Below are 22,528 nucleotides of genomic sequence, written 5' to 3'. Positions count from 1 at the left end.
GATTATTTGGGTTTTGATTTATGCTGTTCAGATTGTATTTATGGAGATGGTGAGGTGAATGCCGCCTCTGTGGACCCAGTAGGGTTGTTGTGAAAGTCCGATATGATTATGGCTGGAAGGGGCTTTACACAAAGTGTAATGGGACCACAAACATTTTAGCTGTCATCAAATGAGTTGTAGTCAAATGACACTTGTCAATAGCTGTTATATACCTGATAAACTTTTTTGAACAGAACTTGAAGCATCTTCCCAGACCTTATTCCTGCGTTTTTTCCAGGGTATATTTGATTTGTCTGATAAGGTGGCAGATGGGAGCTAGTCCTGGACCACAGTGTCCTTAAATAGAATGGGTATAGCATGGAGTGGCCACTCATGGGCCATGTGCCAAATGGCACCGAGCTGGACCTCAGTAATTGGCATGTAGTAATTGGCATGTAGCCTGTCCAGAGGTGATGCATTTGTTGGCATCCGGAGGTCTGATTATCAGCACTCCTCTATAAGGAAGAGAGGAGCCCACTGCAGGCCATTTTAAACGTGACAGGTGGTCTGTGGCATAAATTAATTTATTGTCTTTGATACAGTCTGTCTCTGGCTCACTTCCTAATAGTTTTGGGTTTGTTGTTCACTGGTTATTTGAGTATCTAAATATTGCTCTTCCTGTGTCTCTGTCTGGATGGAGGTAACCACCACATTCTCTGCAGTATTCTAGCCTGGAAGCCAAGCTCTGCCAGATAGAAAGTAAATACCTGATATTGCTCCAAGAAATGAAGACACCAGTGTGCTCAGAAGACCAGGGGCCCACCCGGGAGGTCATAGCCCAGTTGCTGGAGGATGCTCTGCAGGTTGAAAGCCAAGAGCAGCCAGAGCAAGCATTTGTTAAACCTCATCTTGTCAGGTAAAGGTGCTAGTGACTTTTGGGAGTAGTGCACCCCATTTCTGAAGTCCCTTTTTCAACAGCAGGAACCATTCGCAGAAAGCCGTACACAACTGTGTGTCTCATTTGGTGCTCATGACAAATGCTGTCAGGTCAGCAGAACAGGTAATGTCTTCATTCTCCCCTAGTAATCAAGTCATAGAGCAGGGACTTACCACAGGTCTTCTGATTGCAAGACCTATTTCTCGTGTAAGTAAGGGAGCCTTCCTTCTGATCCTTGCTTACTTCAGGAGGAGCCGGTCTTCCAAGGAATAGGAACCATCTGCTAAAACAGCCCTACCCACAGGTGGTTCAAAACAAAGGGGGCCCTTAAGTGGGGAACTGAGCTTACACACACATACACACACACCCCATATATTTTTGGGGAAATCACTGAATCTGGAAGCCCATGATGGATCTTGGATTAAGAACCCTCTCATCACCTGTTTTCTAAAAAAAATTAGACTCATGAAATACTTGAGCCAGGAGAAATCTGCAGATTCATGCAATTCAGCTTCCTCTTGTTTCCACGACTCAGGACCAGCCCTGTGTCTAGGCCTTGTTTACGGCAGTCTCCTTGCTTCTCCTGCCCCACCCCTGCAGGCCCAGGTGAAGCCTTGCTTCAGTTTGACGTGACCTTTCCCTTCTCTGAGCTTACAGCACCAGCCTGCAGTGTTTGGGCTACTCAGATAACAGAAATATGCTCAGAAAGTACCCAACACCATCTTTACTAAACACTTTTATGGATGTCTCACAGGTGCCAGGAACTGTGCTAAGGGTTTTATGTGCAGAGTGGTACTTAATGCTCAGTGATGTGGGTGTTTTTATTCTCACTTTACAAGTGAAGAAGCTGGGTATGGAGGTGATATAACTTGCCCAGAGTCACCCAGGCTGTGAGTGGTGAGGACAGGCCCTCAGCCGCCTGGATGGTCAGGTTCCCAGGTGCTGGAGCGCCACCTGTACGCTGGGCATTGCTGCTTTGCCCGTCGTGGTGGTGGTTAACTTCTATGAGCTCTTGGAGTGCTTCTGAAGGTGCTGTGTATTCTTCCCATGTAAAAGTGTTTTGTGCTCTTACTACTTACATTGTGTGTTCAAATTTTATATATAAGTAGAATAACCATGTATATTGTTTTATTTTCAACTTTTTCTTATGGAAAATTTAAAACACACAAAGAAGTAGACAGAATTATGTAACATATACCCCTGTGTGCAACTAACTGGAGCACTTGTTAATGTTTTGCCAATATTATTTCATTTTACCTCCCAACTCCCCAGTTTTTTTTCTGGAATATTTTAAAGCAAATGCCGGACATCACGTCATTCCACCTGTAAACATTTCAGTATGTATTTCTGACTGGATACATACTAATCCCAGATACATATCATTTTGAAACTTATTTCCTTCAACATTATTTTCTGAAATTATCCAGGTTGATACAAGTTAACTCCTGAGCTTTTTTTTTTTTTTTTTTTTTTTTTAAGAGATGGGGTCTCACTCTGTTGCTCTGGCTGGCCTGGACCTCCTGGGCTCAAGCAGTTCTCCTACATCAGCCTCCCAGACAGCTGGGACTACAGACGCACACGACTGAGCATGTTTACCTTCTTTGTAGAACATCGTTGTATGAATCTACCATGGTGTCTTTATTCCTTCCCCTCATGGAGGACATTTAGATCTTTCCATTTTTCCTTGTTACAGTGATGCAAGGACCATCATGGTCCATATTCCCATGTGCCCACGTGAGAGAGTTTCTCTAGGGTGCAGACTGGAAGTGGAATTCCTGGTGTGTAGAAAATACATACCTTTAACTCTGCTAGATCTGATTTTCAAAGTGCTTGAGTAAGTTTACGCTCAGCAGCAGTGTGTGAAAGGCCTTTGTAGTAGTTTTCTTTTACTGGTACAACAAATTATAAACATTGTGGCTTAAAACAACACAACACAAATTTGTCACTTAATAGTTCTGAAGGTCAGTAGCCCAATATGGGTCTCATTGGATTAAAATCCAGGTTTAATTGAGGGCTGCATTTTTTCTGAAGGTTCTGGGATAGTTAATTTCCTTGTTCATTTAAGTTGTTGGTGGAATATAGTTCCTTGCAGTCAGTTGTAGGACTAGGTCGCTGTTTTCTTGCTGGTTGTCAGCTGTGGTTGGTGGCTTCTAGAGCCCCCTGCGTTCTTTGGCCCGGGGCCCCTTTTCCCATCTTCGGGGCGACAGCAGCAGGTCCAGCGCCTCTCACACCTCCCATCTCTCCTGCCTGACGTTTCTCTGACTGACTCTTCCACTTTGAAGGGCTCATGAGGATATTTGGGCCCATCCAGATATCCCAGATAATCTCCTTGTTTTAAATTCTGCATTAACATTCCATTAACAACATTCCTATTGCCATGTAACGTAAAACAGCCACAGGTTCCAGGAACTGGGACGTGAACATCTTTATCCCTAATAGCTTATAAATACATTCTTCTTTTTTTTATCTTTTAAAATGATATTTTTAAGCATAAAGTTATACATATGTAGTACATATATGATAAAGAAACATACACACGCATTAATGTAGCCAGATTTATCAGTCTTGTTTTTGTGCTGTTGCCTGCGTTTTCTTCCATGCTTTTCATATTTTCAGTGTTAAACTGTTTGGAATTGGTTTTTTCCCTATGTAGTATCAAGTAGAGATCTAATTTAATTTTTCCATATAGATAGTCATTCTAGCTTTATATACTGAGAAGTCGATTATATCCTCACTGATCTGAAATGCTTCTCATAGTTCAAAGTACCACGTGTGCATAATTTGGTTTCTAGACTCTCTTTTTCTGTTGCGTTGGTCTTTGTTGCTAAAACTTTGTCATTTTAACTTTTCCTTTTGTTTTTATCAACAGTGAATATGATATTTATGGGTTCAGGACTGTACCTGAGGATGACGAGGAAGAGAAGTTGGTAGCCAAGGTCCGCGCGTTGGATCTGAAGACTCTCTACCTCACAGAAAACCAGGAAGTCTCCACTGGGGTCAAGTGGGAAAACTATTTTGCCAGTACAGTCAACAGGGAGATGATGTGCTCTCCAGAATTAAAAAACCTTATCCGTGCGGGCATTCCCCATGAGCACCGTTCCAAGGTATGGAAGTGGTGTGTGGACCGTCACACCAGGAAGTTCAAGGACAGCACGGAGCCTGGCCACTTCCAGACATTGCTGCAGAAGGCGCTGGAGAAACAGAACCCGGCCTCCAAGCAGATTGAGCTGGACTTGCTGCGAACTCTGCCCAACAACAAACATTACTCCTGCCCCACCTCAGAAGGCATACAGAAGCTACGCAACGTCCTCCTCGCCTTCTCCTGGCGGAATCCAGACATTGGCTACTGCCAAGGCCTAAACAGGTGGGGGCACAGCACAAAATGTTCCCATTTGCCATTAGGCAACTTGTAGGCACCGGTACTGCCTGGCAGCTCCCTCCCTCCCTGGTTGGCCACCAAAAGTCAATATTTTAGAAGAAAAAAGTAGTTGCAGCAAGCCAGTTTTCATGACACAGTGTCCCCAGTTCTAGAAGAACTGAGAGAAACAAACATGCTTTCAGAAAGTATTAAGAACACAAGAGTTTAATTCATTTGAAACTACTGGAGTCTCATTTTTTCCTAGTCTCATCACACTTGGGTTTTGATCAGAAGTTTGATTTTATTAGTTTGTAATGCATGGAGTGGAAATTGATGGCCACCCCTTGTTTATGCAGTATACAGGATCTTTTTGTGAATCAAGAAGTCGCCCCAGACAATTATTCAGCTGATTGAAACTTAGCCCTTCATGGACTTAAACTTGTTTCCTTTTAAACTAGAACCTTTAACAGGTCTTGCATACTTCCCTACTTCCATAGGCAGAGGACGCTGAAAAGCCTCTCACATTTTCTTGGTGATCCAGGCTCATCCTCCTGAGCTGTGTAGGGATGGGACAAGACCTCAGGAGGACTGAGGTTTGCTCCCCACGAAGCTCTTCCTGTCACTGGACTTTGCACTGACTGCTTCTTAATGGCTTGCGCACTTTCTGCTTACTGCTGTCCTGGCAGTTGTCCATTTATATTTCTGTGTTATGAAAGTAGGTAATCAAGTTTGTAAAAAAAAAAAGGATAAAGGTCCAGTGCAGTGGCTCACACCTGTAATCCCAACACTTTGGGAGGCCAAGGTGGAAGGATTGCTTGAGTCCAGGAGTTTGAAACCAGCCTGGGCAACATGGCGAAACCCCATCCCTACAAAAAATACAAAAAAAATTAGCTGGGTGCGGTGGGTCACACCTGTAATCCCGGCACTTTGGGAGGTCGAGGCAGGCAGATCACCTGACGTCAGGAGTTCAAGACCAGCCTGGCCAACATGGTGAGACCCTGTCTCTACTAAAAATACAAAACTTAGCCAGACAGTGGCACGTGCCTGTAATCCCACCTACTTGGGAGCCTGAGGTAGGAGATTTGCTTGAACCTGGGAGGCAGATGTTGCAGTGAGCCAAGATCGTGCCACTGCACTCTAGCCTGAACAACAGAGGGAGACTCTGTCAAAAAAAAAAAAAAATTAGCTGGGCATGGTGGCATGCGCCTCTAATCCCAGCTACTTGGAAGGTTGAGGTGGGAGGATCGCTTGAGCCCAGGAGGTTGAGGCTGTAGTGAGCTGTGATCATACCACTATACTCCAGCCTGGGCAACAGAGTGAGACCCTGTCTCAAAAAAAAAAAAGATACGGATAAAGTAAGAATGGAAAAGCTCTGCCTGTGTACCTTAGGAATTCTGTAAGCCGTGCATGAGCTGGAGTTCTGAGTACTGACATTTGTTCTGGCTGCTGACAGGCCTTTTTGCTTCTGCTCCATGCCAGGTATTGACCTCCAGGTACGGGTTTTCTGTTTGTGTCTGAAATGAGAGTACTGCAGGAAGAAAGGGTTTTAAGCTGGAATGTTATTTGGTTAAGACCTGAAACCAAATGGTTTTCAGTAAGTCACTGTCTCTGTGGTGGTGAGGATAGGGCAGCCTCTCTGTGTGCCCTCAGAAGGTGAAAGGGACTAGAGCTACTTCTAGACAGTCTCCATTTTTAAAAAGCCTGTAAGTAGCATCCTGCCTAATGAACCAGTTTTGTTTTGCTTAAAGCCACCATTCACACTGTATACTCAATCTAAAAATTCCTGGAAGCTGGAAACCCCTGAAATTAAGGGTCCTGGTGAGGACTTGAGTGTGCCTGTTTGGGGTACAGTAATGCTCCGTTTATTTGGCATTGTTATGGAATCAGTTTTTTCCTACATAAATGATACTTCCAGATAATTGAAGCTTTCTCTCTACACCTCCACCCTCATCACCATTAAAACCTCTGAGTTGTAATTCTTTGGGATTTTTTTCTTCTAAGTATTTGGTACGTGTCCATGCCTTCTGAGCACCCAGAACTTCAGTAGGACAACTGTAGCCTTGTCTAGATGATGGTGATTCAGGCCTATCATCTGGAATATTGGTGAATATAAGTGATGTCCTCAAAGGCTCTGCCGCTTTCAGACTCCTTACCCTTTCTCCTGGCACCATCAAGTCCTGTGGATTTGGTGTCTCTGCTTGCGTGTCTTGTTTTTCTCTCCTCTGTCTCTGCCGGTGGTCACCATTCTCCTTTCCATCCCATCCCTGCATACTTGAGACATCCTCTTCCCGGACTTTTTTTCCATTTAATTTGAGATGAGTTCATTATAGTTTTATCTAAGGAAAAAATTTCTGAGAAATGGCTTCAGGGGTTTTCCCATGAGTGTTGCTCATAAGCTTTGTGTGATGGGCAGAAGTTTTGGGTTTCAGCTGAGTAGAGGGAGGCCTATCTCTCACCTCTTCCTTTCCATCCTGCTGCGCCAGATTCCCGCTTGGAGCCATACCAGGGCTGTTGATTAGTGACAGCATGTAAATAGCTGACCCGTTTCCGTTATGAACAACAAAGCAACTGAGACACATGGTCCTCCTCCCCTGCTGTGCATGCAGCGGACACAGCACTGTTAGCTTCTCCGGGGTGCTCTCGTTTGCAGCCCGTTTTATTCCTTCAGCCTGGAAGCAAGATGGCATTGGGAAAGCTGTTTTAAACCGCCCTGTGTTCTTTGTTACTTACATTCACATCTGGATTTTTTTGTGTATGAAAGGGTTATCTGGAACTTCTTGATGAACTCAAAAGAATCAGCTGCATTTGCAAAAGTGTTATAATGAAAACTATTTAATGAGGCTGGTTGATCATTGGGAAACTATTTCATCTTTGAACAAAAACCAAATGAAAGTGGGGAAAAGTAGCTTTGCTTCTCAAATTTTAGGAAATGTCCTCCCCCCCCTTTCTTTTTTAATGAGACAAGGTCTTGTTCTGTTGCACAGGCTGGAGTGCAGTGGTGCGATCATCATTCACTGTAGCCTTCACCTCCTGGGCTCAAGTGATCCTCCTGCCTCAGACTCCTGGGTAGCTAGGATTACAGGTGTGCGTCACTACTCTTGGCTGATTTTTGTTTTTTGTTTTTTTTTAGAAATGGGGTCTTGCTATGTTGCCCAGGCTGGTCTTAAACTCCTGGCCTCAAGTGATCTTCCTGTCTTGGCTGCCCAGAGTGCTGGGATAATAGGCGTGAGCCATTAAGCCAGGTCCTTATTATTCTTTATTGGAGAACTAGAAATAGTTTTGGCCGTGGGAGAAAAAGTGGCTTAAAGCAGACGGTCTCTGTGGAGACTGTGGTAGCAGCTGTCTGTGCCTGGGCTCTCATCTTGTCCTCCCTTTGCTTGTAGGTTGGTGGCAGTGGCCCTCCTGTACCTGGAACAAGAAGATGCTTTCTGGTGTCTCGTTACCATAGTGGAAGTTTTCATGCCCCGAGACTATTATACAAAGACTCTTTTAGGATCCCAGGTAGTTCTGAAAATTCTGTGTTTCAGTCATCACTTTTAGAATTGCAGCTGAAATGTGACCTGAATTAAACCTGTGGTCGGGGTTGGGGATTGCTTTGTGTACATGACTTCAGAGACTGATTCCTGAAGACAGCAGGCCACATCTCAGAGGCTGTCCCCAGTCATGGCCTGCTGTTTGTGACTGAGGCCGAGTTGGGTTCATTCAGCCCCCTGCGAACCAGCAGAGACAGACCTGTCCTGCAGGCCTAACATTGTGTTCACTGCTCTGCGCTCTCTTCCCCGGACACAGACCTACCAGCGGGCTGAGTCATAATCCAGGCGTGCTTGGGTGACTGGTGTGTTAGCTCAGGCTGTCAAGAAACAGATGTCAGGCTGGGATGAGACAAACCAGAGACTTTGGCATGGGGGAACCCCTGTGGAGGACAAGGGACAGGGAAGCTCTAGCCCCGGGAAGGGAGGAGGATGGGGAGGAGAGTCCCAGACCCTGTGCAGTGACCACCATGAAGTCCTGAGGAAGTCTGGGCAGGGCCAGTGGGGAGCCCTCAAGCCAAGGGCAGTGACCAAGGCACCCACCTCCACAGATGGGCTGCATTCGTGCCCCTGCCGCACCCGTGCCCTGCTGCTGGAAGTGAACATGGTGATGCACCAGAGGGGCAGCAGCAGAGCCTGCAGTCACCTCCCACAGTGGGGGTCTGAGTGGCGCATTTCATGCCGTCCACACCTGGAGTCTGATGCCAGGGGCCAGGGCAGGGTGATAAGGGCGGGAGAGCCCAGTGTTTCCGTCTTTGCTTGGGACGGTCCTGGCCCTGGACCAGATCCTTGGCCCTTGCATCATCCCTAGGCTGAGCTGGGGCTGCTGTCGGCACTGGCTGCCCCATAAGCCGGCCCTTTGCATGTGGCCCAGCCTCAGGCAGCTTCTATCTTAGCCACAGCTGTGCCCGTGTGTGCCTACTCTGTCTCTTGTCTCTTCTCCAGGTCTGTGCCCCGACCTGGCCTACCTGCTCACAGCCTCTCCTTGCCCTTCTCCTGCACCACTCAGTGTCACAAGGCCTGGACCCACAGGCCAGCGAGAGGTGCTGGCAGGAGACTGAAGGGTGACAGGAGGGACTGAAGGGGTTTTCCCTCTCCCCGTCTCGGGCACTGTCTCTGAAGGTGGCTTTGTCTCCTCTGTGCCCAGCTCCTGTTCGGTGTTTCCTCTGTACCAACAGCTGACCCTACCGGCTCCCTTCATTGCTCCCCGCAGGGTGGCTTTCTGCCCTTGCTATAACTCTGGGCTGCCTCGCTGTCAGCTGTTTGGCTTCTCAGCTTTTCTCTCAACGATGTGGCCAGCCTCTGGATGACATTCACTCTGTGACACATATTTAGAGGGACTTCCATTTTCCTGGCTGGACCCTGAGCGAGTGTTCTTTGCATTTGCATTTCTGCCTTTGGAGGGAGGGTCATCATTATTGCCTCCTATTTCCGCCTGTGCTCCTCACCTCTCTAGCTCCCCAGGCTGGAAACTCAAGCCATCCTGGACTCTTGCCTCCTTCCCCTGTATCCCTGCCGTCAACATTTCTAGTGCTGCCACCTGCCTGGAAGCTTACATCTGTGTCCCCTTTTTGTCCATCTCACCACGGTGGGACCACCATCCCCTCTCCATCACTGCAGTTGCCTCTCTCCTTTCTTCCCGCTGCCACTCGCCTACTGCTCCAGTTTAACCTCTGTCTCACTCAGGCATTCAGTCTCGTCCCTCTGCTGCTGTTGTCCGGGGCTCCTCAGGGTAAAGATACCTTCGAATGCCTCCAGGGCCCTCCTTCCTGCCTGCTGATGGGACATATGTTCTCTGGGCATGCCCATCCTCTGGGTACTTTCCTACGTAATCCCTCTACTGGAACAACATCCCATTGCTCATCTCCCTGGGAAGCTCCTGTGCAGCCTTAGCACACAGACATCTCCTCTGTGAGTGGTCCTCCCTGCCCCAAGGCAGGCACGGGGCCCTGCTGCTGTTCCCGCTGCTCCGGTGCAGGCCTCTGGGACAGCAGCCACCTGATTGGATCATCCTTGTGTGCCTGCCTGTCCTCCAGCTAGTCAGTGGTACCTGAGGGCCATGGCCCTGTCTTTCCTTTTTCTTTCTTTTTCCTTTTCCTCTATGCCTGGCACCCCACATAGTAAATGTTTGAACTTACATGAGCTACTCTTTGACCAGGGAAGGGGACCTGGCATTTACTGAGCCCTGGCCCCGTGCCAGCAGCTGTACAACTGCACAGAGCCCTGCAAGCTTGAGCATCAGTCTCCCTATTTGACTTGGGAGAAAACTGGGAGCCGAAGACACTAATAAGCAATTTGCCTGAGGTGCCACTGCTGAAGGGCTGAGCTGGGGTTTGAACTCAGGCCTCTGCAGCTCTGGGCCTAAGCTTGCCCATCTCTGCCCAGTGCCTAGAACGTCACAGGAGGGTGGCAAGAGAGTCAGAGCTCTGGCCTTCCCAGAGGGTGGACTTTCGCCACAGCTGCCCCCTTCAGGTCCCTGTCCCAGTTTCACAGATGTCAGTGGATCCCAGGAGAAGCTCATCTGGTCTCCCTGTGATCACTTCACTTGCTAATTACCCAGGAAATGTATTGTTCTGTTGCATTGGTGTGTAGGAAATGAACAGCAACAGGAAGAGGCAGTAGTCAGTCAGGTGGGATTAGAGGGTCAGTAAAGAAAGTTTTGTGTGTTCATGGGCACCTGACAGCTAATAGCTTTCAAAAATTCAAATTTAAAATATCAGGTGACCCAGTGTTTCAGAATAAGAAAAATGAAGGATTGATCTTTCTTAATTCCATTGAAGTGTAGCCAAGCACCTTGGTTAGGAACTTGGGTGGAGGGTCACATGTAGTAGTAGGTCACAACCCAGGCCCTACCTCCTATGAGCTGTGGAGCTTGGACACATCACTTAACAGCTCTGTGCCTCAGTTTCCCCATATGTAAGATGAGAGTAATACCCCTTCACACAGATTATTTGAGGTTGAATTCAGATGATGCATTAAAAAAAGTTGAATGTAATGCTCAGAACATTGTAAAAACTCAATAAAAGTTGGTAGTATTGTTATAGGGGAAGACTTATTTTAAATGTCTGGATTTAAGATAAAATTTGCATCACATTGTCATGTAAACATAAATGTAAATTCTAAGGAGACTTCTCCCTCCCCCCGCCGACTATACAAGTAATAGATGCTCACGAAAGAGAAGTTAGGCAATGTAGAAAGATGTTAAGAGGAAAATGGAAATTACCTGTTATCCTACCAACTGGAGAACCATGGTTAGCATTTTGATGTATTTCCTTTTGCTTTTTTTCCCCTAGTTCATATAGGTATCCAAATTGAGAGCACACTGTATCCTGGCTGGTTCACATTATAGCATGAGCATTTTCCCATGTCATTTTATACTGTGTACCCATCCTATTTGGTGGCCTAATACTCCATCAGGTGGGTGCTAGAACATGTTTAATTATCCTCCTGCTTATCGATGGCCATTATGTAAGGTGGCTCTTAAAATGCGGATAGCTTTGTGTGTGCTGTCAACCCTCAGCACTGGGCTTTGCCAATCACTGTCAAACTGCCTCCTGCCAGAATCAAGTGCCTGAGCCCCGTGTCCACTGCTACTACAGTCCACATGCTTGTCAGCTTTTCCATTCATTCCATCCTTTGAGTGCATGTTCTGTGCCAGGACCTTGCTAGGTGCTGAGGACAGAGATGAATGACACAGTCATTCCATGTCCTCCAGAGCTCAGTGGAGGAGGAAGCTTGAACAGAGGCCAGAGCAAGCGTTCCCTGGCAGCCTGCTCCACACCAGCCCTCCGCCAAGCACCCGGGCAGCCTTAAGAGTGAGGCACAGTCTGCCTCCTAGTTCGGAGAAGAGATGTGTACAAGGATCTCCTCCAACGTCAGGGCCAGCTGATATGCCCCTCCCTCTTGGACGTCTTCAGCTAGATCCTCCAGGCTGAATGAATCACGTCATCATCAACTGGTCTTACAGTGAGCTGTCCGTCTCCCTTGCCACTTTATTGCTCCCTAAAGGCAGCTCCTGACTGGGCATGAAATATGGGAAAGTACGTACAGTTGACCCTTGAATAACGTGGGTTTGAACTGCATGGGTCCACTTACATGTGGATTTTTTCAAACAAACACAGACTGAAAATACAGTATTCACAGGATGTGAAACTCTCTTATATGGAGGGCCAGCTTTTTGTGCATACACCAAGGGATGACTATCGTTGTTTTTTATACTATGGATAGAGAAATTGTTTTAGTAGGTTGGTACTAGGTTTTTATTTTTATCTTTTTCCCATCAAATCCAATTGATTAGAATTAAAAGCATCAAAGGGTAGTCCGCTGTGTGAGGTTAAGTATTGTTTTGTGAAACATTTATTTTTGTTTTGTACACATGCACACTGGTTCACATGGACTGGGTGATGGTTGAAGATGCATGTTTTTTTGTGAGTCATAGACAAAGGCTAGGAAAGCCCCTGGCTGACAGGATAGTGTCTTGACTCCTCAGTGTGATTCAGGGGTGTCTGTGACCAGCTTCTGCCTGGCTGTGCTGCCTCACCTCCCAGCCCTCCTGCCTGGAAGCCTGAACTCCAGCTGTAGGAACGGTTTCTTCTCAGGGCTTGGCCGGGACCTGTCCGTGGTTCCACAGGGCTGTATGAACACATCGTTACCAGGGCCTGGCCATAGTTAGGATGGTCCATGTGTCTGGCCTTCCCCTCTCATCTTTTAACTCCTTGAGGTCAGGGTTGAACCTTATTTTTGCTCTGCCCAGCACTGGTGCCATGCCTGACACAGAGTGGCGGTAACCAGGTATCGCTTGTCTGTCGTGCGATGGGTAGTTTATATAAGCCTCATTTAATCCTCACAGTAGTCCAGTAAGAGAGAGGTAATTAACTATTTTCCACATGAGGCACAGAGCCATTTAGAGCATAATTTGCTAAAAGCCACCCAGCTAGTAAGTGATAGAGCTGAGATTCAGACTCAGGTCCATGTGATGCTGGAGTCCTTGCCACCCCCACTGCACATAGAGCCCAGCAAATGTTTGTTGAATGGACGTGGTGATGCTGCTTCCTCTTTGACTCAAGACTCCCATCTGCCCAGGATTCCAGTTTTTGGCCCTTTGTGTCAACGTCTCCTGTAGTTACATGTGGATTGGCAAGGCTGACTGTCCCACCTGCTCCTTGCAGTGGCCTATTTCCCAGGGCATTTTGAGTGCAAGAGTTGGTTTCAGGTCACGGACCCCCCCCCCACTCCCATGCCCTGTGGAAAGCATGTGTTTAGCAGACACTCGGTGTGTACCTGCAGCACACCAGGTCAGCACTGCTGGAACATGGTAGTCTGGTTCTGTGATGGGCCCCACGGCGCATTTGGAACAGTCGTGCTGCTGTCACGTGGGCTCCACCCCCAGGCTCTCAGGTTGTGTGTCTGTTTGTCTGCTTACCCGGTGACCTGTCAGGCCCCATACACCTCTCCCCTTTGTTCCCTCTCCAGGTGGACCAGCGGGTGTTCAGAGACCTCATGAGTGAGAAGCTGCCTCGGTTGCATGGCCACTTTGAACAGTACAAAGTTGACTACACCCTCATCACTTTCAACTGGTTTCTGGTGGTGTTTGTTGATAGTGTCGTTAGTGACATCCTCTTTAAAATATGGGACTCTTTCCTTTATGAAGGACCAAAGGTGGGTTAGCTCAGCTCAGCTATTTTCAGATATACATGCTTGACAACCGTCAGCAGCGTTGGTGGCGGTAGAGTGGCTGGCTCACCTGGAACTTGGGAGGATTACCACGGTGCCCACGGGATCTCAGCATGGCCTGACTAGAGCTGGGTCCAGGGTATCAGGAAACCACAGTCATTTGTTCATGTATCAGAAACATTCAACCCACATCAAGCCCTGTGATAGGCGCTGGGAGCTGTGACTTATAGTTGGAGCCTGAGCCTCACCATCTGTCAAATGTCTGGTGGTGTTGCCCCATCATATGGAGGAGGAGATGGAGACCCAGAGATCTAATAAGCAGGGGATTAGGGGGACTAACGAGGGGGAGCCAACTGCAGAGCCTTACTGCCCATGAGCCTCCCACTTGCTCTGTTGTATGTTTTTTAAAAATCAGTTTTTGAATAAGGAATACATTTACATACTAAACCCTAATTGTATAAACAGGTGTATGTAATGGAGTGGAGGCCCCCCTAGTCTTCTAGTTACTCTTCTCAATTTATTCTATACCTTAGCTGGGCACAGTGGCATGTGCCAATTGTCTCAGCTATTTGGGAGGCTGAGGTAGGAGGATCATTTGAGCCCAGGAGTTAAAGTCTAGCCTGGGCAACATAGCAAGACCCGGAAAACAAACTAAATAAGAGAAAGTACAGGTTGGCACAGGCCCTTAGATATGGGAAAAGCAATTTGTTCCAAAGCTGCTTGAACTCGCAAGACTACCAGGAGTCCATTCCCTTTAACCTCTAATGTACCCCAAACACAAATTTAAAAAAAAAAAAAAAAGACCAGGTGCAGTGGCTGACACTTGTAATCCCAGAACTTTGGGAGGCCGAGGCAGGCGGATCATGAGGTCAGGAGATGGAGACCATCGTGGCTAACATGGTAAAACCCCGCCTCTACTCAAAATACAAAAATAGCCGGGTGTGGTGGCGGGCGCCTGTAGTCCCAGCTACTCAGGAGGCTGAGGCAGGAGAATCACTTGAACCTGGGAGGCAGAGGTTGCAGTGAGCCGAGATTGCGCCGCTGTATTCCAGCCTGGGCGCCAGAGCAAGACTCCATCTCAAAAAAAATAAAAAATAAAAATAAAAATTTTAAAAATCTCCTTCTCTGTCTTCAAAAGTACACTAGTTGAGATGGAAACAGCCTCTGTAGGTGGGACTTTCTAAGAGTTTCAGAATCAGAAAACTTTGGTTTTGGTTTTATTTTAAAATGATTCCTTATGCTTGTTACTTATGCTTTATTGACTAGAAGTGTTCTCTGAATATGAAAGGATTCCACAAAGATCTCCTATAAGGAGATTTTTGGTTTGGGCTGATGTGTTGTTGAAAACCACCAGAGTTTATTTTCCTGTAATAAAGGAGTCTTGGCCTAGCCAGGAAAAATTGCCCCTCAGGTCAGTTGTCTTTCCCCAGGTTGGGGACCATGCAAGCCATGTCCCCCTGTCCCCAGTGGGGCCAGCACCCCCCTGGAGTCCAGCCTTGTGCCTGGACCCACGAGGGTTTTTCCGCTAACAGATTTCCCTGTTTATTCCACAGGTTATTTTCCGTTTTGCTCTGGCACTTTTTAAGTACAAGGAAGAGGAGATTTTGAAATTGCAAGATTCCATGTCTATATTTAAGTATCTCCGCTACTTCACTCGCACTATCCTTGATGCTAGGTGAGTCCTGGGGAGTTCTCAGATGTCAAGGAGAGCAGGAAGCCTGGCCCCTGCCTCCTTGAGAGTAGTGTGTCCTTGCTGTCTTCCAACTCAGAGCCGTGCCAGGTGTACGGTGTGGGAGGGGCATTGCTTTCCAGGGAAAGGAAGGAGTAAGGGGTGTGAGCCCCAAGTAGCCTTACGTAGGAGGAACTGAGATGATTCTGTCCTTTGTCCTACAAACACAGATCCCAACAACCAACAGCAATAGTTTCATTTGTCTAGAAAGCATTTACTGAGTACCTGCTGCGTGGTAGGGCCTGTGCTGCACACTGAGGATGACGGATGGAGAGTAAGGCCTGTCCTAGAAGACCTTGCTGGGGACACTGTTGCGCATCATTTGATCCGTGCTGTGGTAGAGGGAGCCCAGGCCGGAGAAAGGCTGAGTAAGCTGGCCAAGGGGCAGCAAGGAAACAGTATGGGGGCAGGGGTCCTTCAGGAGCGGTGGCGCAGAACTGTGGGGCAAGTGTGTTTGGGGAAGTGTGGAGGCAGCTCAGCCCGGCTGGTGCCAGTGTGGCTGGGCCATAGCAGAGCTGGGCTGTCAGGGTGCTTACAGACTTTGCTCAGGACTTGAGGCTTCATCCTGAGCGCTAGGAAGTATTACAGGGTTAGGCAAGAGACAAACAGGTCAGATTGGGGCAGGACTGGTGACTGTTAGAGGGCTCTAGGGAGAGAGGTGGTGACCTGGGGGAGAGGTGGTCCCACAGATGGAGAAGGAGGGTAGATTGAAGAGAGGGAGGGAGGAATTTGACTTGGAGGACCCCTGAGTTTCTGGCCTGGGAGGCCAAGTGTTTAGGAATCCTCCCTGGCCACACAATCATTGCCTGTTCTGGGCCACCTTTGTCTGTGTGTCCCCTGGACCACAGCTGGTTGGCTGCTCTGACCCTGACAGCTGATTCAGACACTGGGAGCTGAGGTGCTGGCTGAGGCCATGCCAGGCCTCCTGGAGGTTGTTGCTATTTTCAGGGTCTTTTATTGGGAGTGGGTTTGTAAGTTTCAGGCTTACTAATAGCACCAACAACAGTGCCCTGATTTCTGCCAAATGAGAAAGGATATTGGAATCATATTTGCTGGAGAAAGTTTGATTCTGAGTCCTGGGGTGAGCCTTGAGAGTTTCTGTTCATCTCGTGTTGGGTCAGGATTCCTGAGAGTGACACGGAATGAGCTCACCCATGCCGACAGCTAGGGCTGTGTCGGAAGCGCCGCTGCCCTCAGTTCTGTACTGGGTCCCAGGCGCTGCCAGGAGGAGCAGAGGCGAGTGGGCGTGACTCTGGCGAGTGCCCGCCCCTTCCCTGGCACCACCACTGCTGGACCTTGCATGGTCCTGCAGCGCCTCCTTGCGAGCGGCTCGCAGTACAGTCTCCCCTGCAACTTGCTTTAGAAAGCTGGGTCGCCAGACCAGCAGGTGCTTTAAGGAGTGCCAGGCCACAGTGACAGGCTCCCCAATGTTATCAAGACTGCAGGGGCCCATAACCCGCCTATGGGCTGCAGCCTCAGTGTTTTAATGAGCTCCCCAGACTAGAGGTTGCAAGGAGGCCAGTCCTGCAGCACAGTGAGTGGCCTTCAGAAACACAGGGAGGGAGTTGTGTGGTCAGCTGCATTCAGGAGACGGGGATTAAACAGGATTGAACCAGGCTCTGCAGCAGAACTTCTGGGAGCCTTTCAAGGTGCTGAGCATCGTCTCCCAAATTTAGCTGACCACGGGGCGCCTTCTCATCTCCCAGAGGAATCTTCCAGGCCTGAGGCAGAGGTGGGGTCTGCCTTCCCAGGTGCCAGCCTGGGCTCAGAGGCCTCTGTCAGCTCCTGACTGAGGAGCAAATGAAGAATTACACTTCGGGCTCACGTTCTGCAGCACAGGAGGGGTGGGCGCCTTAGGTTTGGGGTTTGTGGGGGCTGTGGGCTGACAGCTATGGGGGAGAAAGTGCTGGTGAGTGGGGACCCTGTGCCCCATTCACATGAAGCCTCCTCCCGCCTGGTGGGGCTGGCAGCCTGGTCCGCAGAGCCAGGCAGGAGGTGGAACCTGAGAAATCCACAAGCGGGGAACCCTGTGCTCGAGTCTTCCCTGTTCTGTGGTGCTCCCATGTTCTAGAACACACGCTGGGGAATTCGGAATTTAAATAAAGCTGGCCTCTCTGACCTTGAGCCTCTGGACGCGAGTTAAGCATGTCCAGGCAGCGGGGTTTGGAAACACAGAAGGCTGCGCCCTCGTGTGCGCCGTGTGTTGACAGGAACCCAGGCGGCTGACGGCAGCAGGAGCAAATGGCCCGCTCCACTGGGGACAGGCAGGAAGTCCTTCGGGGCATTTCTGTTTCATCACAGCTTTTCCTGGGGCTGGTGAGTCTGTTGGGCCTTCGGTTGACTGGAAAGGAATGAGCCCCTGTTGCTGGATACAGAGCGTCTGGGGCCTGGCAGAATCCAGAGAGGGGAAGATGGTGGCCCCGTGTTGGAGGAACTGGCTTATTTTGTGATCCCCAGAGACCAGCGTGGCTGACCCCTTAGTGCTACAAATCCATAGCCAGGCCTCAGGACAGCTTTTGGTTTTATTTATTTATTTATTATTATTTTTTTTTGAGACGGAGTCTCGCTCTGTCGCCCAGGCTGGAGTGCAGTGGCGCGATATCGGCTCACTGCAAGCTCCACCTCCCGGGTTCACGCCATTCTCCCGCCTCAGCCTCCGAGTAGCTGGGACTACAGGCGCCCGCCACCACGCCCGGCTAGTTTTTTGTATTTTTAGTAGAGACGGGGTTTCATCATGTTAGCCAGGATGGTCTCGATCTCCTGACCTCGTGATCCACCCGCCTCGGCCTCCCAAAGTGCTGGGATTACAGGCTTGAGCCACCGTGCCCGGCCGGTTTTATTTTTATTAAGCCACTGACCAGTGGTTAGGAGCAAGTGATCACAACATTAACATTTTTATTGTAAATTGGAGCCTTGACTTGGGGATAATGTGAAACCCACGAGCTGCATGTTTCTCTGTAGACTGCATCTGGACACTTGTCACATTGCCGACTGGCTCTGACAGTCATCGCCAGGACTGCCTGGGCCTGTGTTCATTCCCAGTCAATCAGTCCTGGGACACAGACATCCCGGACTCATGCCCGGTGCCAGGCCTCATGAATACCTGAGGATGCAGACACATCCGCACCTGTCATCACCATGCAAGTGCCGGGCACTCTTCTCAGCGCTTATGTGTGGGAACTCGAGTAATCCCACACACTAGGAGGTGGCACTACTGTCATCCCCAGTGTGCAGATGAGGAATCAGAGGCCAGAAAAGGGGGTGACTTCAGTCACACAGCAAGCATGTGGCAGAGCTGGAGTCCAGGCTGTCATTCTGAACCTGCCCCTGGCTGGGCCATTGTTCCTTGTCACCTCTCTGCAGAAGGTGGGCCTCGTCCTCTACATCAGACCCCCAGCCTGGCCAGCGCTCTTCCCACCCTGCCCCAGGCCACCTGCTGTGCCTGTGAGGGCTGTGTGTGAGCACTCACGTGAGCGCTGCTGATTCTCTTGTCTCTCCCCTGTGTCCTGCCAGGAAGCTGATCAGTATCTCCTTTGGGGACCTGAACCCCTTCCCCCTACGCCAGATCCGGAACCGACGCGCCTACCACTTGGAGAAGGTCCGGCTGGAGCTGACCGAGCTGGAGGCCATCCGTGAGGATTTCCTGCGTGAGCGGGACACCAGCCCTGACAAGGGTGAGCTGGTCAGCGACGAGGAGGAGGATACCTGAGTAGGTCCCGGGACGCTGCTCTTCCTGCCTTCACAACCAAAGTGTGCCCAAAGGGTGAAAGCACGCTTAAAAGCCAGAATGTAACGTGTGTGGCCTCTGGGAATCTGCTGGGCAGATGTCCAAAGCCAGACTGCACTTCCTCAATTCCCACTGTGCAGGGGCAGGGGTGGGAGGTCTCATCTGTTTACAGCCATTTCCATGCCATGCTTTTGGTTACACGTATCTCAGTCATGCTTTCTGTCTGATTGGTGGATCCTCAAGCTTACCAGTGGCTATTTGCAAGAGCCTGTTTCCAGTCTCCATCAGCCTGTCGGTGCTCTGACCCCCTGAAACCTTGCTTTGCTGGGCGTCTCCCCATGTTCTCTCTCCTGTCCATAGTGGGCAGTGGTGTGTGGTTTTGAATGGCAGTGCTGTGAAGGATGCCCACTGTGCTTCAGGCACCTGTAGGCCAGAGGGTTGCTGCCTCAGGCATAAGGTCAGTATGAAAAGGGACTGCCTTAGAAAGGCAGGCACATCGCTTGTTCAGAAATGGCCACTGTAGAAAGCCTGTGAACCTCCCACCAGTGGCTTTAAGCTGCTAGCCGTGCCCCATTTCTAGAATAACCTTTGCTCTTCCACACGCAACCCTTCCAACAGTGGCTCCCAGCCTGCATGGGGAGGGCCTGGCTGCCCAGACACCTGCCCTCACTTCTCATGGCCAGCCTGCGTTTGCAGATTACTGGGCTGCTCTGTCCCCAGCTTGCCGCGTGCCTGGCGTGGCTCGGTGAGATTCTGTGGAATGCCCTTCTTGACTTGTGGGAATCATTCACCAAGTATGATGGTTCGGGATTCCAGGTCAACGGTGGACCGGCATATTGCAAAGCAGACCCACCCCTGGGCTGGCCTTGGTCGAGGGGATGGAGGAATCTTTTCGGTGGCGCTTTGCAGGGCAGTGGTGCAGCTGCAGCATGAACGCTCTTGGACAGTTGAAAACCTTGGCTTCCTTGGAGATGGCCAATGCTCCTGGTGTCTCCTCCACCTGACTGGGTTGTGCAGGAGGCCGGCTGCCAGTGTCCGGGGCTGGGAAACTTTTGCTTGGGGCCCAGGCTTGGGTGAGCTCTCCCGGGTGTGTGCCCACCCCACCACTGCCCGGAAGCATCCTTGTTCTCTGCCAGGACATGGGGTCACTGGTGCCTCTGACACGGCAGTTTCTGGGAACTCACAGGACTGCCTTTCTGAAGGCTGGGAAGAGGCTTTGAGCAAGGAGCTCATTTTTGCTTAATCCCTCTAGAGCATCCCTGATGCGTAGATGTGAGACAATGTTTTCTGGCACAGTGTTACGAAAATACAAGAAAAACGGTCTCAGTGGAATGTTTCGTATTACCTGAAAAAAACTGGAAATCATCCTTTGTTGATACGAACACACTGAGACTAAGAATTGAAGCAATGCAGTTTTAAGAAGTACTTTTTTCCTGTTATTTTGTGCTGTCAACTTTCTAGCAGTGCCACGGCGAAGCTGGCGTTTCCGCACGCTAGACTGAGCTCCGGCTTCATGTCTTTAGTGGAGCTGGTTGACGTTTCACTGGGTAGAGGGGCTGGCCTCTATATTTAGCCAAAAGCCTTTGCCTCTTTTCAGGCATCAAAAATGGGTTTTGCCATTGTCTTTGTCTTTGAGAGCAGCAGTTTGAGGTCTGACTCCTTCAGGAAGTTGTCCTGTGAGCTGGGTGTTGTATCCGCTCGAATCAAATGTTGGAATCTCCCACCCCCTCAGCCCATCTGAAATGACAGCTGTCAGCCTGGGGGACGGCTGCTGAGGAGGTGCAGCAGGAATGGGGCTGGGCCCGTGGGCTGGCACCAGCTGCCCTCAGGTTTTACTTTCCAAGCTGATGGCCCCTGGAACATGCCAGCACACACTGCCATGTCCTGGGGCTAAGATGCTGCCTTTAGGGACAGGCTCGTGTTGTCCAGTTTGCCCTGAGAGATGCACCTGACCAGGGTCCCGTCATGGCTGCAACCCACAGTGGTATGTTCGTGTTCCCAGACAGTTGTCAGCAGTTGCCAGGCAGTGTGTGTGTGAGAGCAGGAGAGTTCCTGGAGGAAAGGGACTGGGGACACTTTCTCAGAGGTTCTCCTGCCTGGAATCAAGTGACGTGCATCCAGAAGGCAAGATAGGGCAGCTCCGCCTGGTTCCAGTTTGGGAACAGGATGGAGCCAACTCCTCCTTCCAGGACTGTGGCCTCCACTCTTTCGTGCTAACACTTCCCCCCTTCATGTCACTGAGGAAAGAGCTGTTCTGTCCCCTCCAGTGCCCTGAAGGTCCCTGGCCTCCACTGGCTGCCATGGCAGGGGGCCCTTCTGGCAGGGGCTGCCCCACACTGCTGTTCCTCCTCCGAACCTTCGCCCCAACACCCAGCCCATGGCCCCTGCAAGGGGAACCTTGCCAGCTGAGAAACCCAAAGGCCTGTCCAAATACACGCACCAGGACCGAGGGGAGCTCCCTCCCCACACCTGCTGGGAATTGCCAACTTTTAAATGGATGGGGTTTTTTTTAATGGGTTGAACCTCTGTTAATACTTTTGTATGCTTTCACTACAATTTATATTTTTATAGGCTATTTTCTCAAGGTGTTTCTAGATTCCACATATCTATTTTATATAACAAGTTCTTACGTTATGTGTGTGACTCCCTTGTATCTGTGCCAGCCTGAGCCTCCGAGTTGCTCTTCCCTCTGGCCCTGACTCTCACTGACTCGCTGTTGTGATGTGCGGGCCCACTTCTTACCCCAGGTAGCCCCGGGCGCTGCCTGTAGTCATGCTGACAGCTGTACAGTAGCCGCCAAGACTGCTGATGGCTGGAGACGGTTCTGGTTCCAACTACGGTATATTGATATAGGAAGTATCCTAGACAGATGCTCGGTTGGGTTTTCTAACTACAAGTTTGTATTGCAGAGATCCCCACCTGCCATCCTATAGTTTTGTCTTCCTGTGTGTTCCGGGGCTTCTGGGCAGCTGGGCCTGCCCGGGGAAGTCCTTGCAGGTGGGAGGCCATACAGAGACCTAGTGTGTGCCACTGAGTGTCCCACCATTGCTGGGCAACTGGAGGACTGCAGGGGGCGCCAGGTGACTCTCTCTTTTTATGTCACAGCAGCTCCTGTGCTGACCTTCAGGTTACATTTTGGAACTGTAATACTAAGGAAGAAATAAACTAATTTGTATGATATTCTGCACTGAAATTCCATTATAGTCACTAGTGATGAGGCTCACCCCAAGGGCTTGGAGGGTGGACCAGAGCTTATTGGTGTTGGGGGGTGAGGAGGGGCTCTCCACCCTTCCAGCCTGGCGTTTCTGGGTGTCCCTGCCCTTGGCTTACCCTGGGGCGGGTGCGTCAGGATGCCTTTCCCAGCAGGGTCAGCCTTGGGAGGCCCCAAGAACCATGGCCAAGCTGCAGGTGTGGGCTGGGGGCACCAAGGTGGGAAGCCAGGACCTGGAGACTCCCTGTGTCCAGATAACCCCCCCACCCAGCCACAAAGAATAGGCACGCCTCCTTCTGCCAGCTGTGCCATGCCCTGCCTGAGTCACAGGCTTGTTTGTCTCCTGCCTGGACTGACAGCTCAGGCCCAGCTGCCACCGGAGAC

At 49.8% G+C, this 22,528-nt stretch overlaps 1 protein-coding gene across 9 annotated transcripts in view; it reads left to right on the top strand.

Moving 5' to 3' along the window:
* TBC1D2B (TBC1 domain family member 2B) overlaps positions 1-22,113 on the top strand; it is an 82,271-nt gene extending 60,158 nt beyond the window's left edge. For 3 of the 9 annotated variants that reach the window (XM_005560190.5, XM_073996485.1, XM_073996484.1), the window contains 6 exons: positions 702-895; positions 3,786-4,280; positions 7,658-7,775; positions 13,277-13,462; positions 15,031-15,152; positions 18,720-22,113. In XM_005560190.5, the coding sequence (XP_005560247.3) occupies positions 702-895; positions 3,786-4,280; positions 7,658-7,775; positions 13,277-13,462; positions 15,031-15,152; positions 18,720-18,915 (1,311 nt within the window). In that variant the 3' untranslated portion in view covers positions 18,916-22,113. Of the gene's footprint in view, positions 1-701; positions 896-3,785; positions 4,281-7,657; positions 7,776-11,519; positions 11,845-13,276; positions 14,143-15,030; positions 15,153-18,719 lie in introns of those variants that run through there. The other 6 variants (XM_065548260.2, XR_012415232.1, XR_012415231.1 and 3 more) reach the window with 6 other exon arrangements.
* Positions 22,114-22,528: the final 415 nt, after the last annotated feature.

This window comes from Macaca fascicularis, chromosome 7 (genome assembly GCF_037993035.2).
Source record: "Macaca fascicularis isolate 582-1 chromosome 7, T2T-MFA8v1.1".
NCBI lineage: Eukaryota > Metazoa > Chordata > Mammalia > Primates > Cercopithecidae > Macaca > Macaca fascicularis.
The sequence above is the reverse complement of the archived record's forward strand: the minus strand, read 5'-3'. Positions and strand labels throughout refer to the sequence as shown.